Source organism: Osmerus eperlanus, chromosome 6 (assembly GCF_963692335.1).
Source record: "Osmerus eperlanus chromosome 6, fOsmEpe2.1, whole genome shotgun sequence".
NCBI classification, from domain to species: Eukaryota; Metazoa; Chordata; class Actinopteri; order Osmeriformes; family Osmeridae; genus Osmerus; species Osmerus eperlanus.
In genome coordinates, this window is record NC_085023.1 from 2622907 (window position 1) to 2639551 (window position 16645).

The 16645-nt window shown below is 45.2% G+C and overlaps 1 protein-coding gene across 1 annotated transcript in view; it reads right to left on the minus strand.

Moving 5' to 3' along the window:
* dst (dystonin) overlaps nt 1–16645 on the minus strand; it is a 136876-nt gene that overhangs the window by 117443 nt on the left and 2788 nt on the right. Inside the window, exon 4 of the mRNA XM_062462990.1 lies at nt 16184–16397. Coding sequence (XP_062318974.1) covers nt 16184–16397 — 214 coding nt within the window. The remainder of the gene's footprint in view (nt 1–16183; nt 16398–16645) is intronic.

Consider the following 16645-nt stretch of genomic DNA (forward strand, 5'->3'; position numbering starts at 1 on the left):
ACACACGCACACACTGCACACACACACGCACACATGCCACACATATGCACACTTATATTGAAGTTCTTAGCTTGAAGTAACAGCTGCAAAGGGCCACTGTGTTTGTGTGTTTGTGTGTGTGGTGCCCAGAAGTGCTACCCAAAAGGAAAGCGTTGATCTCAGCTGTTGAGAAAGGCTGAGTGGTTGCCAGTGTTGTTGTCTAGTAGAGGACAGCAGGACAGAGCAGGCCGCCCTCAGGTCTGCCTGAACAGCCCCAGGACTCACACCCTCACTTACCCATGACTGAGGAGATGCCTGTGTGATCATGGCTGGTCTGTACAGGCCGACAGAGACGTGTGATCATGGCTGGTCTGTACAGGCCGACAGAGATGTGTGATCATGGCTGGTCTGTACAGGCCGACAGAGATGTGTGATCATGGCTGGTCTGTACAGGCCGACAGAGATGTGTGATCATGGCTGGTCTGTACAGGCCGACAGAGATGTGTGATCATGGCTGGTCTGTACAGGCCGACAGAGATGTGTGATCATGGCTGGTCTGTACAGGCCGACAGAGATGTGTGATCATGGCTGGTCTGTACAGGCCGACAGAGATGTGTGATCATGGCTGGTCTGTACAGGCCGACAGAGACGACGAGGGCTGCTGCCTTGTGATCTGGATTGTTCCGCCCTCCAGGACAGACGCCCACCATTTAGGCAGATAGCTTCTCTGTTGCTCTGTCATCTACTCCAGTTGAACATGCTAAACTAGAAGCCAAGCTTCTTGTAGATATTGCATGTCATATAGATTCAAGACATGTATTTTGTATTGTCAGGGCTCTATGCGACCAAAATGTGTACGGGTGCGACTAAATTTTTTCCTAGGTCGCACCGGTGCACCTAACCTCCTCGCATCCGCTGTCTCTCCACAAACGAAGCGTTTGTTATCCTAAAACGGAACTGACACTCATGGTTGGATCATATCGTGGTCTAAACCAATCAGAGACAGAGATGGGGCGGGTCTTTGCCTCTGATTGGCTGTGGTCCAGATATTCCTGTAGCTCCGTGCTGTGTGATTGAAATTACGACCTGAGCACCAGAGAGTCAGTTTAGCAGACCTGGGCATTGTATGGCCCGCGGGCCATAACCGGTCACAGGCTGTCTCAATCCGGCCCGCGTGAGGTAAATCAAAAATGTAAAATAAATAAATGTGTTGAGCGGTAGTGAATATGTAGTCCTGAAAGACTACAGTGATCAGGCGATTTACATATGTGCGCTTGCGCAACCTCACCGACAGGAGAGTTAGCTGTTGGTTAGCCCTCGAAAATGAAAAACTTTGCCACTGATTAACTTTTAACAAGACATGGAATTCTAAGTATCTGTTTACTGAGGTCAAAGTGAAAGCTGTGAGAAAAAAAAACTAACGCGGACATAATAAGAACTTGACTGATTCAGTGGGCGCGGGCTGAGGGTTTGCTAGTTGAACTGCAGACCCTGATCATTACCTGTCAGCTGTCCTTCGCATTCAGACAGATTTCGATGCACTTGTTCAAGCCCACTGGATTTCTCTCACAGAACAAAATGAACAGAAAAAATGAACACTGAATTGCTTTTTGTATAAAGTTGATCAATTCCACATCTTTAACATACTGCAAAACAACTTTTCAGTGTTTGTGAAGATTAACTGGTTACAAATAAAATGAAACACTGTTGTTGCCGTTTATACTGTTTATTACTTCTATAATCTTTCCTATTTGACCTACACCAAAATCTAAAATATTTATATAAATATTTACAGAATATCCTTATTCTTCTGATAACCACTAGCAACTAATCAAAATATATACTTTACTGCTTTTTACAATGGGAGAAAATGAATAGTGAGCAAATTGATGAGGCCCTCCAACACATTTCAGGTTTCTCATGTGGCCCCTTGTAAAAATGAATTGCGGACCCCTGAGTTACGAAGCTGGGCCATGGAGCTAACCCATGGAGATAGGATTTTGATGCTAGGGAGAGTGTGGCAAGATGATTTAGCCAAGGCCATAGGGCAAGAAGGCCAAATTACAGGTGTTGGCCATCTGAAGGGCATGCGACAGCAAGGTGGGACCTGCTATAAGACTTTGAGCCATGAAATGTTAGGTCTCAGTTCAGGGAAGCACTTTTAAACAGTAGCACTTTCTATTTTGAAATGTTTTATTTTGATTAAAATGTTTTAGTTTGGTAGCTCAGTGAAGCACTTAAAATATATATAGGCTACAGTATGATTGTGCTTCAAATAAAAAATAGGCCTATATTTACCTAAACCTTATTCTTGTTTAAGATCATTTACATAATATATATGAATGTATATGGAGCGTGATAAAAAGGTGACCTTGAAATTGTGGCGACGCAAGGAAAAATTTGGGTGCACCTAAATTTTGTGCTGGTGCACCTAAATAAAAAAGTTAGGCGCACCAGTGCAACCAAGGCAACAAGTTAGTCTGGAGCCCTGATTGTATAGATATACACACACACACTACCGGTCCAAAGTTTTAGTACACCCCAATTTTTTCAATTATTTAAAAAAATGTAAGCATCTCAAGTCCAGTGAATAACCTGAAATTGTACAAAGGTAAGCGGTAAACTGCCAGAGGTTAAAAAAAAAGGTTTTTTAGGTTTTTCAATTAACAAAGGAAGACAGACAGACTATTATAACCCTTAAAGGTGTAGGTCTTTACTTTAGATAAAAATTGGCAAGAAAGCCAAGGTGTCAGTGAGTACAGTTTCCTACAACATCAAAAGGCACTTGGAGGGAGAGAGAGAGAGAGAGACTTTGACTTTTAAAGATACCTTTATTGGGCAGTTAGAACTACCAGCCAACCAAGCTGTTTCACCACACCAAACCTGTCTTATCAAGACAAAAACCACTTCACTTACAACTCCCACACAATATTAAGACCTCCTCAAACCACAAAAAACAAACAAACAAAAAAACAAAAAAAACAAAAACAAACAAACCTAGAAAAAACAAACCAAAATCCATAACAATAAATACAAACCCCCCTATTCACAGCCTTAACTCTAGACCCCCCTCCCCATCCACCACGCACAAGGCACCCCTCACCAGAGAGAGAGAGAGAGAGAGAGAGAGAGAGAGAGATGAGAGAGAGAGAGATGGAGAAATACAGAAGAATCTGGTCACTGCAGCTTATCAGCCAGCCAGACTAGCATGGCCCCAACCTCTCCTTGCGTCCAGCAATGTTGTGCTATTTGTTTGTGTTAGACTCTTCCAGTCCCATCCAGTGTCTGTGATTGTTCAGGGGGGAGAGGGCCGAAACCAACAAGGACAACTCACAATAAATCCTGTCTGTTCAAGGTTCCGGAGGTCAGTTCATCTTATCTCCAAGTCTTGTTTAGACAGACACAGAGCCACACTGATATGCAGGAGGCCTTGTTATCCCTGACCAAGACCAACATGATTGGTTGATGTCCTTGCAGATGACAGGTAGGTAAACTATATGTACTGAGCAACAAAGGCCATTTTAGTCACACACTGCACATGCAGTTATGTGCTCTATTTCATTCTCCTGAATGAAAATCACTAAGCAGGCCTGTCATTTCCTGTCCCCTTCCCAGACACAGCCCTTTCAGGCCAGGCCAGACCAGGCCAAGACGAGTCAGGCCCAAGATGCCTCTATAGAGAGGGAGAGAGTGCTGCTGTAAAGCAGGGACGAGCTTTCCCAGCATCCTCTGCTTCCCTGGACAAAGGAGCAGGTCTCTGGTCGTCAGCCAGCCAATAGATTCAGAGCGTTTCCCACCAGGGGCAGGGCGGTGAGTCACAGGGTGAGGGGCATGAGCTCATGCAGACAGAGCGAGCGCTGTGAGCTGGCCAATAAGGGCGGGGCCGCCATGCCTGAATTCCCGTCACCAAGACAACTGACAAACACACATTACTGTAAGCTAGCATGCACCACAAGGCTACATATCGAGTGGCATCCCTCCGATCACCCAGACTGAAGCATGGTTCAAAAAGATGCATTCTAAAGGCATCAGTTCAAGCAGTTCAGAGGCATTACAGCACACCACGCAGCTTGAAACCTCCTTCACGTCACAACAATCAGTACTGAATGCATAACAGGGGCTTAAATACAAAGCCAAACAAGACACAGGTGAACCAAACTATCACAAAGCAGCAGACTCGAACATACACACACTTAACAAGACACAGGCGCAGGCAAGTAGACACACACAGGTAGGCAACACCATCAACTGAACATGAAGTAGAGGTAGACACACACACAGGTAGGCAACACTGAACATGAACTAGGGCACGGCTGTGACATCACCTGTCCTACAGGGACGGACGTTTCATTATAAGCGGGTGGGACACTTTTTTAATACACAAATCTGCTCCCCTCCCAACTATTTGTTAAGAAAATTATATTTAATTGCCGCATCCTCAGTTATTAAAAAAGCTGTCCCACCCACATTTGAAAACCAACCTACACCCCTGATCTCACGCATATTTATAGCAGTTCCCTGATGTCCACAAATTCTAATTGTTTTAGAGAGCAAGAGGGCGAGAGAGAGAGAGAGAGAGACCAAGACAGGAAGTGACAGACACAGCAAGAAAGTGACAGAGAGCATCGTAACGGGCCGGTCTTGGTGATCAGTAGGCCTATCAGTTCTCTCTCTGCGGGCGGGTGTACAGTTGAACTATCTCTGGGGCGTCCTACATCCCTGAAATGAGTTCTTGCAGGGTGGGATGTCATGTCATGATGTTAGCGTAAGAGTCACTCATGTATCATCATGACTGCTTTGCTTATTGACACCAAACAACCAAACAACAAAGTATAGTAAGGTTTGCTAAGCTGTGGTTACAGAACAGATGTCGTTAGTGGAATGGCGTTTTCTAATATCCGACATCCGCCAGCTTTAAGAAACCATCTCCGTCCATTTTGGAGCTCTGCGTATCAGATTCTGGAGCGCCATGTTGGAAGGAGTGGATCACCTCAGATCAATATCAGGCCTGCTAATGGGGTCAGCCAGACAAGACACGCAGCTCTGCTCCAGAAGATTTAATGAACAAATGGCAGAAGAGGTTAGGCTGCAGCTTGTTTATGACAACGTGATTTATTTCCAAGATGTTTCTTCAAGTCTACTTCTTTCATTTGGCAAAGTCTAACCAAACATTGACCAACCTAGATACTCAAATAATTCTGTTCTTATATCACCGCACAGTGACGCACATCACAGTCTGTTACCTGACAACTGCACTAGCATCAACTCCAGGCATGTTTAGGTTCAGTCCTGTAATGACTGATATAGCTGTGAGACACTTATGAGGGGAAGCTGACCTTGTCTACATGGAGACAGATACATGGAGATCTTTATGAGGACAGCTAGCCTGCTATCAGTGCCTTTATGGACAGAGATATCCTGCTATCAGTGCCTTTATGGACAAAGCTAGTATGCTAGCAGTGTCTAAGGGAGGCGCTAGCCTTCCAGTGCTAGCAGGTTCCGAGTAGTGGTCCTTGACCTGGCTTTCTTTACAGCCGTGTCATTGGGCGCCCAGTAGACACATTAGAGCTGGGACTTGCTCCTGGAATCGGAAGGACGGAAATAGTCTTCACCACTCCAGATATACTAACACTGCAGCCTTCAGATCGCCACTCAGAAACAGCCTCGCTAACTGGACGTCCAAACACTCTTTAAGTGAATGTAATTAGCTACTGTTCAGTCAGCTAAACGCACTGAAAGGAAGGCTCCAGGATGCTTTCAGTTGACTGTAGCTTTTGAGAGCTCCTGTGAACAGGAGAGAAGCACGGCCAGTTTGAAGTCAGCTGACAGGTATATTATTCTCACTTGGGAACTAAAATAGCCAACCGCTTCAGTCAACCGAGAGACTGGGCCTCACTAATGTTGCATAATTCAGGAGGTTATGGTCCCATGCTATCTAAGGGCTGAATAATAATATCAAACCATGTTTATAAGGACTTTGTTCTTGATGAATCACCAGGCCATAAGCCTGGAAGACCTCCAGCAACCTAGCTCATCCTTTGAGGTTGAAAGGGAGAGTCTTAGCTAACACACACACACATATGCTGTGTTTTCATATCTCTCAGCGGCGTGGTCACATGGAAAGGAGCGGTTTGGGGTGTCGCGTCTGACAGGAATGTCATGGCCCAGTGCTGAGTCTGCACTCAGCTCAGCTTTCCACTGGGACAGTAATCAACCAGCACACTGGGACAGTAATCAACCAGCACACTGGGACAGTAATCAACCAGCACACTGGGACACCGTGCAGGTACGCCTGGCCCTGTCCAGTCCCTGCCTCACTGTACCTGCCTCTATCCCTGTCTTTGTCAAAGAAGCTGCTTCTATCCCTGCTTGTTACTCTACCTGCCTCTGTCTCTGTCTCTGCCTCTGCCCTGGTCCCTTTACCCAGAGGACTCACTTCACCGGTCTGACATTTCCTGGTGCAGTAGCCTGCCCATACAAAGCTCCATAACCACACACACACACACAGAGAGACACACAGAGACACACACACAGAGGCACACACACAGACACAGACACACACACAGACACACACAGAGACACACACACAGAGGCACACACACAGACACACACACAGACACACACACAGAGACACACACAGAGACACACACACAGAGACACACACACAGAGACACACACACAGACACACACACAGAGACACACACAGACACACACACAGACACACAGAGACACACACACAGACACACACAGAGACACACACACAGAGACACACACACAGAGGCACACACACAGACACACACACAGACACACACACAGAGACACACACACAGACACACACACAGAGACACACACACAGAGACACACACAGACACACACAGAGACACACACAGACAGACAGACACACACACAGAGGCACACACACACTCCCTCTAGTTAGAACATGACACATGAACAGCATCTCTGAAGCTGGATACAAAGTGATACAATGTGTCTTTTGTACATTAACAGTAACGGTTGGTCTCCACAGAACAGTCTGTCTGTATGTATGTATGTGTGTGTGTGTGTGTGTGTGTGTGTGTGTGTGTGTGTGTGGGCCACAGTGGAGCCTAAGAATGTGATGAGGGAGCTGGTATGGGAGAGCCGAGTGCCCGACACGAGACAAAGACTGTGACTGTGCAGAAAAACACACCCGCTTCCCCTCTTCAATAACAAAGTATTCCATCTATCACGTTTCAATCTGCGCTCATCTTGTTGTCCGCGTTTGCAGACGTTAAGGAGACGATAGTGTGCTGGATGTGGCTTGGCAGGAAGGTGCTGCAACAAGCGACCACACCCAGACAGGACACAAAGACAACAAAGGTCAAAAAGCAGACAGACAGGGTGAAAGGTCAAAGGGCGGTATCTTGGATACGTTTTTTTGTGACAAAACCATTATTATATAGGAATGCCTGGCAAGACCATTGCTCAAAGAACTGACAATACTGGGAGCTTTAATGATGGTAAAAATGAAGGTGCCAATAGAGAAGCCCACTCTCTTCAAAACATGCTGTATTATGAGCTGTATGTAGCATTATGTCTGTAGCATTCCACCGATGCACAAACCAGGTTTATTTTCATACACTTGTTACACTTGTTACAGTACTGTAGCTGTGTTGGTCAACTGTACATTAAACAACATACGTCACAAAACATCTCTGCTCATGCATCGGGTGAGCCAGGGTTGTGGTGGTGATTTGAATTTCCTTTCTTTTGAGGCTTATAACAAACCAAAACGTAAAACAGAATTTCTCATTGGGTGTGCTCAAGCCTTCGGCGAGAGCACAACCTTTGTTCTCTCACATATATATTATTATTATTATTTCTTTTTGCCCCCCTAAAACTCAGTCAATATTTGGCCTACATAGACAACCTAGGTGTCAAAAGTTTCGTCTTGGTAGCGATTGAGTTGCTTCTATTGGGATTTACGTTCCGTTGCATGGTTTAAGTGGAAATTACGTTTTTGTGGCGAAAAGTGAAGCTAACGGTGGCTAACTTGCTAGCCACAGTCAATGACGCTACTTACGTCACTAACGTCACGAAAACTCGCGTGACTACCTCTAGCAGAACATTAGTTTAGCAGCTCGTTAACTTCTGGGAGATAGCTAAGCTAACTGCTTTACTGCAAGGGAGCTGCAGAAACGCCACAAGCAAAGAGGCCAGGGTGATAACTATTTACTAATTTTACTTTGTGATATGATACACAATTGTGACGTGTAATGTACAATATAAGCTGATTTTATTAAGGAAATACATCTACTTTCGGAAACAGTAGTCTACTATGTCACTGAAGTATTAGCATCATGACATTAGCCTCTGTTGGCCGGGCAACACATACTACAGTGGTCTATGATGCATCTGTTTTCAATCGTTAAAATAAACATTCCTAACAAATACATTTTCGTTGTAGGATTTATTATGACATTACATTACAAGTAAACGATTTGTGGGTGAAATTATCATTACCTGTGGTTTCAAACCAGTGTTGCTCACTGCAACGCTGTAGCCTACGCGAGACACTACAAAAACATCTACACATGCAGCTGTAGGAAGTCAAACGGCGACAGAACATGTTCGGCACTCCCCTTACTTAAATCAAAAGTCTATGTAACTACTAACCTTAACTTCATTGCCACAGCCTACACTTTGTCAATCTGTTCATGAAAATAATTAATTTCAGCCTAAACCGTACAACGGAACGTTAAATCAAATTCAACCAACGCAATCGCTACCAAGACGAACACAGCAGTAGTGTACTGTACTGTACTGTACAATTTACCGGGGCAGCTTCTCCACACAGGGCTATATCGCACTTGGCGTTGTTACTGACAATGATCGCTACCAGTGAGCTTTTTATGAAAGCGATTTTCCACTAAATAAATGTCAAGCTTATTTACGTTTTTGGGGCATATTTTCAGTTAGCAGATGGTACTGTTTGAATCGCGATTCCATCTTCTACTGCTGGTAACGTCGTAGAATAATCTTCAAAGGGGGTTCTTTATTCATGAATGAATGCAATATGAGTAGGCTAAATGCCTTAAAATATCACGAGAAGGGAAAAACTTAAAAGGACGTTTAAGTCATAGAGATTAGGTCAATTTTTACACCGGTCTGCCAAATGTATTCGTTTTGATTCAACGATGAGGCTGCCTCTTGCAGGGGAAATGAGAAGACATCTATTTCATTCTACACTTCACTCGTATTTTCAGTTGTAAATGAGCAGCAAAAAAAATCTTTTAAATCTATGTAATCTTTATGAATAATAAGTATGCATTTTTATATAAAATATACAGAAATATCAGTTGTAAAAATGTCATCCAAAAACGGACCCCTGTGCAACCGACGCAAGCAAGCACACCCTACAATTTCCCCAGAAATTGTACCCTCTCTAGTTTATAATAATAATAGGAAATTCAAATGGCCACCACAACCCAAACTCACCCTAATGCACAAGCCAGATGTTTGAAGCACTACAGTAGACTAACATAGCCACAGTGCTGTTAATAGCTGCTGTGTACAGATATCGGCCTGGTTTGTACCATCGGTAGAGTTATTGCTGTTTCCAAGGGGGTTGAATGACCAATACAGATAGTATTTCTAGCTACAGGTATGTAATATCAGTTTCACTAAGATCAACAAGGTCTTATCAACAACTCCAGTATATCAGAGAAGATCTGCCATCACCTCATGCCATCGCTGATAAGACAGATAAACAACTCCTTGTAGATTGGATCTGGTAGAGTTTAATAACATATGCTACCATGGTCAGCAGTCTGCAGGAGTCCAGGTGCTTATGTGTGTGCGACAGCGCTGACCTCTAACCTTTTAAAACCTTGGGGGGCCAAATGATCCCTAAGCTTGTGTTGGGTGTCGCAGGGCAACGACACCCATGCCAACAGAGCAGAGCTTCCCACACAGCCTGGTAAGGCACAGACAGGTCACAGAACGCCAGGCAACAAAACTACCAACCCGGCACACCAGGGGTCAAGTCACCCACCAGGAGTCATGTGACAAGCCAGGGTGTCATGGCCGACAAATACTGTGTCATCGTCGACTTGTGGCCTAGTAAAGGTTGTTTGTTTGTTAGTGAACTGATATCACGTGCAACTCCAAGAACTCACTGCTGAAGTCATGAATTTGGAAATAAAAATAAAACAGCTGTGTTTATACCCCCCACCCACCAACCCCCCCCGCCCACACACACACACACACACACACACACACACACACACCTACCCTTCTAGTCAGCACCATGGAATTGCAGCTTTAGACTAGAGGTCGATTCTTTCAGTAAATGTTTGCAACGATATTATGTAACCGTGGTTTCCCTGTTGTGACATTCATATACTATGATCTGGACATGCACTAACTCTTTCTGATGACACATTCTGGTACTACATGTCAACTGTCCAGCGTTGTGTGTGTGTGTGTGTGTGCGTATGTGTGTGTGTGTGTTTGTGTGTGCGTGCGTGTGTGTGTGTGTTTGTGTGTGTGTGTGTGTACCGTGGCAATAAGCCCCTGACAAGTGAACCAAGGAGCTTGTGTGGAGAGACAGCGGTGATTGTGAGGGACACTGCCATGAGAGGTGACACATCACCTGAGGTGTTCCATTCACGAGAAAAACAAACAACACCAGCTCGAGTCTTAACGCTCTGATAGCTCCCATCCAGCGGCAGCACATATACACACAGTCCTGTAGCTCAACATACAGATGCTCTTCATCCATAAAACCCTACAGCTTTCAAGTCACAATGCTTGCTAGCCGGATTAAAAGGTCCATTCACATTCTCAACCTCTCTTATGCACCAAGGCCTTACGTAAACATGGCTTCATATTGAAAGGCATTTAAGAGGCTCCTGGTACGACCTGAGGGCAAAGACAACAGTCTGGTTGTGTCAGCAGCACCCATGAAAGATTGTCGCCAAAACCAAAAGAATCGCATTCCTTCGCACACACGCATGCCAGTAAGCACACACTCACGGCCATACGCGCATACACACACACCCCAACGCACCCGTACACACTCACACTGCACGAAGGCAAGATCTAAACCACCCATCTAACAGGCTGTGTGCTTGATGCACGCGCGACACAGAACCGGACAGAAGTTCACCCTGACAGACGATCGGCTGACCCGACCGACGAGACGCGACGCCCACCTCCCCCTAATGAATCCGGAGCTTTCTTCACAGTGCTGGACGTTCCCTGGGCCTGAAAAGGCACAAGGGTTTCCCATAATTCATCCTGCTGCCCTGCCTGCCTGTCAAGGGGGCTTTGGTGGAGCGATCCAGCTTGTCTCTACTGTACCGTTCTCTTTGTGCTGGTCAGAGGAGGCGAGGCCTCGGGCCCCCCTCCTCCTGGCCCCCCCTCCTCCTGGCCAGCCCCTTTGTAGGGGAGTTCCTCCTTTCTGCTCAAACGTGGGATTACCACCGTTTTGTAAGAAAACAGGGTCTAATCCTCGCCTCGTTGATAGCACATCTGTGGATTATCTTTACACCCAAAGCAAAGCCTTGTTAGTGTGTTATTACTTCTAAGGCTCAATTAGCGAGGTATTCTGAGTATTGACATTCCTGAAGTATTTTGAATGGTAAATATAAGGGTTAGCCTGGGTTTAGGCTATATTTCCCAGGAACAATCTCTCTATTCAATACTCCTTCTATACGTCGATGGGAACTGCACAAAGCCGACACTGTACACCTGTTGTCTTGCAGCACCTTGCTGTGAGTTGTAGACATAGAGTTCCCCATAGGTGACTGACACTAGCAGGTGTGAGCCACTGTTGGGGCAGGAGCCATGTGGAGAATGAGGCAGTGCAGAGCCCTGGGCACCAGGCCTGGGCACCAGGCCTGAGCTCTGATATCACAACAACCATGTGTGTTCCTCCATACAGGCGCTGTGCATCTACAGGACTCACGCAAAGCAGCTGATGTCAGGGGATAAGTTAACAGCGCACCGTGGAATGTTTGTCGTTTTCTAGCTTCTGGTGATATATAGAGAACAGAATTACTGGGATTTTTGTTTTAGCTTGAGGAAATGAAACTGCAGACTTTGCTTGTGAGCTGTCCAAATGGCCCCAGTGCATGGCGGTTGTCCTGGGGTAGTTCTGGTGGGGAACGGGGAACAGAGAAGCCTTCTCTGGGAACACAGATCAGGGCAGAAGTCACTGGCCTTCTTGGGGGGAACCCAGATCAGGGCAGAAGTCACTGGCGGACACAAACCCCGTCTGAGATCAAGAACAGCTGTGTCACTGTTTCCGCTCACAGAAATTGATTCAAATCAGTTCCAGGAATGCATCAGCAACCAGGAGGACATTAAATCATATCTTGACACTGTGCAAAGCGGTGCCGAGTGAGTTGGGGACTGCTGGAGCTAATATGTCCGCCGTTGTGACCGAGAAAGGTGTCGCACACCGTGTTTGATTGAAGGAAGAGAGAACGAGGAGGTGGACCCAGGGCGGGCCTCTCAGCCAGGTCTCCAGCGTGTTCCGCAGGTTTTGCCACACCTAGACCTCAGTCATCCATCCACACGTCCACACAGGAAGAGGGGTGTCACGAGTCATACGTACATGTCTCAGTTGAATGTGTGTTTCAACCTCCATTTTAACTGTGTATGTTAGAATGTCACAGACTGCCAAAAGATTTCAAGTGTGCCCACTGCGAACTGAGCAGTGATTCGTGGGTGGGGGGTGACAAAGAGCGGGGCGGGGCTTGGTAAAGTGACAGTTGGTCAAAATGGATGAAACCCTCTCCAGATATATGAAACCTCAGCACAAGCCATACCCTCCAGTAGGACACATCCCTTGGTCAATAGGGATTTTGCAAACCAGCTAGAACGCTTTGGTTTGTTGGCTGACTGTCCTATGCTAAAGACTACTGCTTCTAGGTGAAACCAAACAGGGGATACATAATGCCTAACATGTTTTCAACAAAGTTCTCCAGGATGAAATGCTCCCTTCAACAACGTGTATCCCAAATTCAAACTGCAAGCCTTGTTATGACTATCCTGCGGCTCTATCTTCTATTTTGGCCGAGTTTGTTTGGTGTTTGTTTACTTTGGTAACTATTATTGAGCTGGGTCTGAAGAAATGTCTTATTGATGCTTCCCAGGTCACATGTGAAGGAACTGAGGAGAATCTTAGAGCTCTGTGTGTCTCTCTCCAGATACGTGACCCGAAAGAGAGATTTAAACAGCAGGTCGTCTTTGCAACTGCTGTCAAACTCATCCACAATCTACCACAGACTAATTGTCAGAGCTTAACCCTTGTGTTATCTTCGGGTCATTCTGACCCATCAGTCATTGTGACCCACCGTCGTATTGCGACAAATTTACCGCATACAAAGACAAAGTGAAGCATTTTCTTTTAACAGCTAGGCTGTCTCAGACCCCCCACATTGCAAAGGTTAAAAGAAAATTATTTTAATTTGTTTTTGTATTGGGTAAAATTGGGTAAACACAACGATGGTTCGTTATGAACCTTTGGGTCATGTGACCCGAAGGCAGCACGAGGGTTAATAAGACATTAGACATGTCATTGCAACATCCAATGAAACATTAACCAAAGTTGACTATTTTAAGTTGGATAGTATGCGTTTAGGAGAAGACAACATCATGATCAATCAGTGTGCCCAATGAGATGACATGATGATGATGATGACACAACTCATTGTCTGAGCGATATTGTCCCCCCGAGGACATGGGTCATAGATTCCTAATGATGCTTCGTCATATGATCTCACCGGGCACCAGCAAGAGGAGCTAAGCCTGGCCACAGCTGACTGTCTGCCTGCCCTCACAGCAGCTGAGACACTGGGGCTCGAAGCGGAGTCCAACCCTATAACCCATCGGAACCGACACGACAGATCTTCTGATCACTAACCATCGTTCGTTTTCGTCATTTGATTAGTATTAATCATTTAAATGAAACCGATTATGTGAGGGAAAGAGGGGTAGAGGGGGAGTAGGAGCTGTGGAGCGTAGCTGTCACTTTCTATTCAATTTCACATTATCTTAAAAGGCCCGGCCATGGTAAGGAATGATGTCATTCAGCCAGTACCAGAGAACTGGACTGGAAAGATACTTAGACTCGCAGGCCTAATGTACGCACAAGCTTTCCAGATAATAATTGGCTATGCATTAGTTGTCAGACAGTATTATTGTGGAAAGACAACATACAGCTAACATAACCAGAAGTCTGGGTCTTTATTGTTGATTCATTTTGATGATAGTCTTGTTTTGTGATAAATACATTCAAATACATGAAATTACCCTCCCTTAAATTTGTGTCTGTTTCATCTAAAACAAATGATCCAACAGTAAGCTACTGGTCAGAGAATCGACATTCTCCTTAAAAAATAAGTATGTTGATGTGGTAAAAAAAATAATAATAATAATAATCTGTAGACACCGACTGCAGCGAAGCAGCTTGCTGATTGTCCTGTCAGTTTGCTGCCCCAGCCCAGACCACATTGTCTAACTGTCGAATCAAAGTAACAACACTCTAACCAAACCTTACCCAGCAAGCGAACACAATACTGGAAACCCCTACCTTTATATTTTTCGAGGACATCCTCATACGCTTGGAGATATTCCTTTTCGTCTGCGAGTGTGTAGCCCGGTAGGGCTTGGTAGTGAGCCATTAACGGTGCTGGCTCCACGGGCTGGACGTTCACCAGCCGTGGGGAGCGGAGGCTATAGCTGCGGTACAGCAGCTCGGAGTGATAGTCGCTGTTGTTCTATGATAGAAACGCCCTATACCCCTCCCTGGACGCACAGCGTCCAATAGGGGAGACTTCCTTTCCGCTTTCGTGAGAAAATCACAGTCGGATAGACAGGGCGGCTGGTCGTAATAAATGCAGAGCTGAGTGCGCTTGTACTGTTTATTGCACCGCACCCCTCGCAAACTGAGCTAGAATATGATTTCCATTCGGAGAATATCAACACAGTGATTCAACAGTTCGATCACAGAACTATCTGTCGAAAGGGGATCTTTGTATTGCCAGAAGCCTTTGTTAAATGGTCACCGTTTCAATTTTTTTTGAATTTCCAGAAAGAAAACTGTCAGGGTATTGCCTTAATATGACTGAATACCACAACCATTAGGCTCACTGGATGTAATCATGCACACATTACTGTCAAAGCATGTTGGTGTTATATAATCAATTTATCACAGATCAAAGATTGATCGTCTTGTCCAGTATGAATCGGATATGATGACTAGGATATCGCAGTGTTTTCCCCTCGCCAAAGACCTGTCTACAGCCCACGTGCTGGAGCTGGTGGCGAGATGTGCGGGTGGGTCCTAGCGCCAGAACCTTGCCGGAATGCTGGAATAGAAGCACATAGTGCTCCTAAATATGTAAAAGCCAGAGATATTGTCTACAGTTCCCTAATCCAAATATTTCACAGAACTAAAAACGATTTATATACAGAAAATTTCGAGCAGCCCTCTCAGGCATTATGTTGTTCTGTACAATAGGGCTATCTGATGTTCTAAATCAGAAGAATTTTGCAATGCCAAGGTTGTTTTTTTAGATGTATCATCATGGTTGAACAACTTGCATTGTTCCCTGATAACTATAGCCCACGCTACAGTTGTTTCTCTGTAGCCTAGTGATAACGTTGCACCGTGGGAATAGCTGATTTGGAAAACATTTTGTAGGCCTAAAAGCATACAAATGAAGCAAACTATAGAAATATGTCGGTACATGTAGTGAGATTTGCAACGGATAATCAACTTGGGCTTTGATTGTAAAAAGATTAATTTAGCATGATGCGATATTCGCCGATAAACTTAATCTTAGACTGGTCAAATTGGTATAGCCTACACACATTATATAGGGTTTTCTACGTAGAAAAAAAAAAAAAAAAAAAAAAACATTCGATTTAGAGTTATACGGGTTCACTGGCCGTAGGCCTATCGTGTGCTTTGTCTAGTATCGAGCCGCAAATTGGATAGTCAACATTTGTCTGCTGCTATATGTAGGCTATGCTGCGTAAATTAAATGGAATCACAATATTCTCTTTTACAGTTGCTCCAATAGCACGATCAAAAACCCGCCGTTGAACCCCGTGTGAGGAGAGGCGGCCTCCAACCCATTGTTACAAGTGACTAGACAGATGTGCATGTTATGGACACACCAGCTCAATGGAATTCGGGCCAGACGCTCACCTGCAATCCTCAGCACCGCTCTCTCTGCGGGGTCCAGCACGGAGCCTCCCTGAATTTTCCGCTTTGAACGTTCATGTCTGGGTAGGTTCCACGGTAACGTGTCCCCGGGTGCCGGTGATACCGACCCAGATTTAACACTAAAGTCATCCTCGTCCGAGAAGTCTGCCGATGAGGACATTGAACAGTGAAGGGAAGCGTTCCCCGAACCGGAGCTCTGTTAAGACAATAGAAAAACAGTCAATGTTAGGCTCGCTAACAAGAATATGTCAACAGACAATAAATTATAATTTTCTCCACAACATCGCTTCTTACCATCGCTGACACTTACGTACAAAAGGGTGCGGTTTGTAAACGCACACAGGAGCACACAAGGAGGCACATAGCCTAGCGCGAGCCACCACCTATTATTCCCTGATTTAACAGTAGGCTTTAAAAACCAAAACCAAGAGACTGCAAAGAATC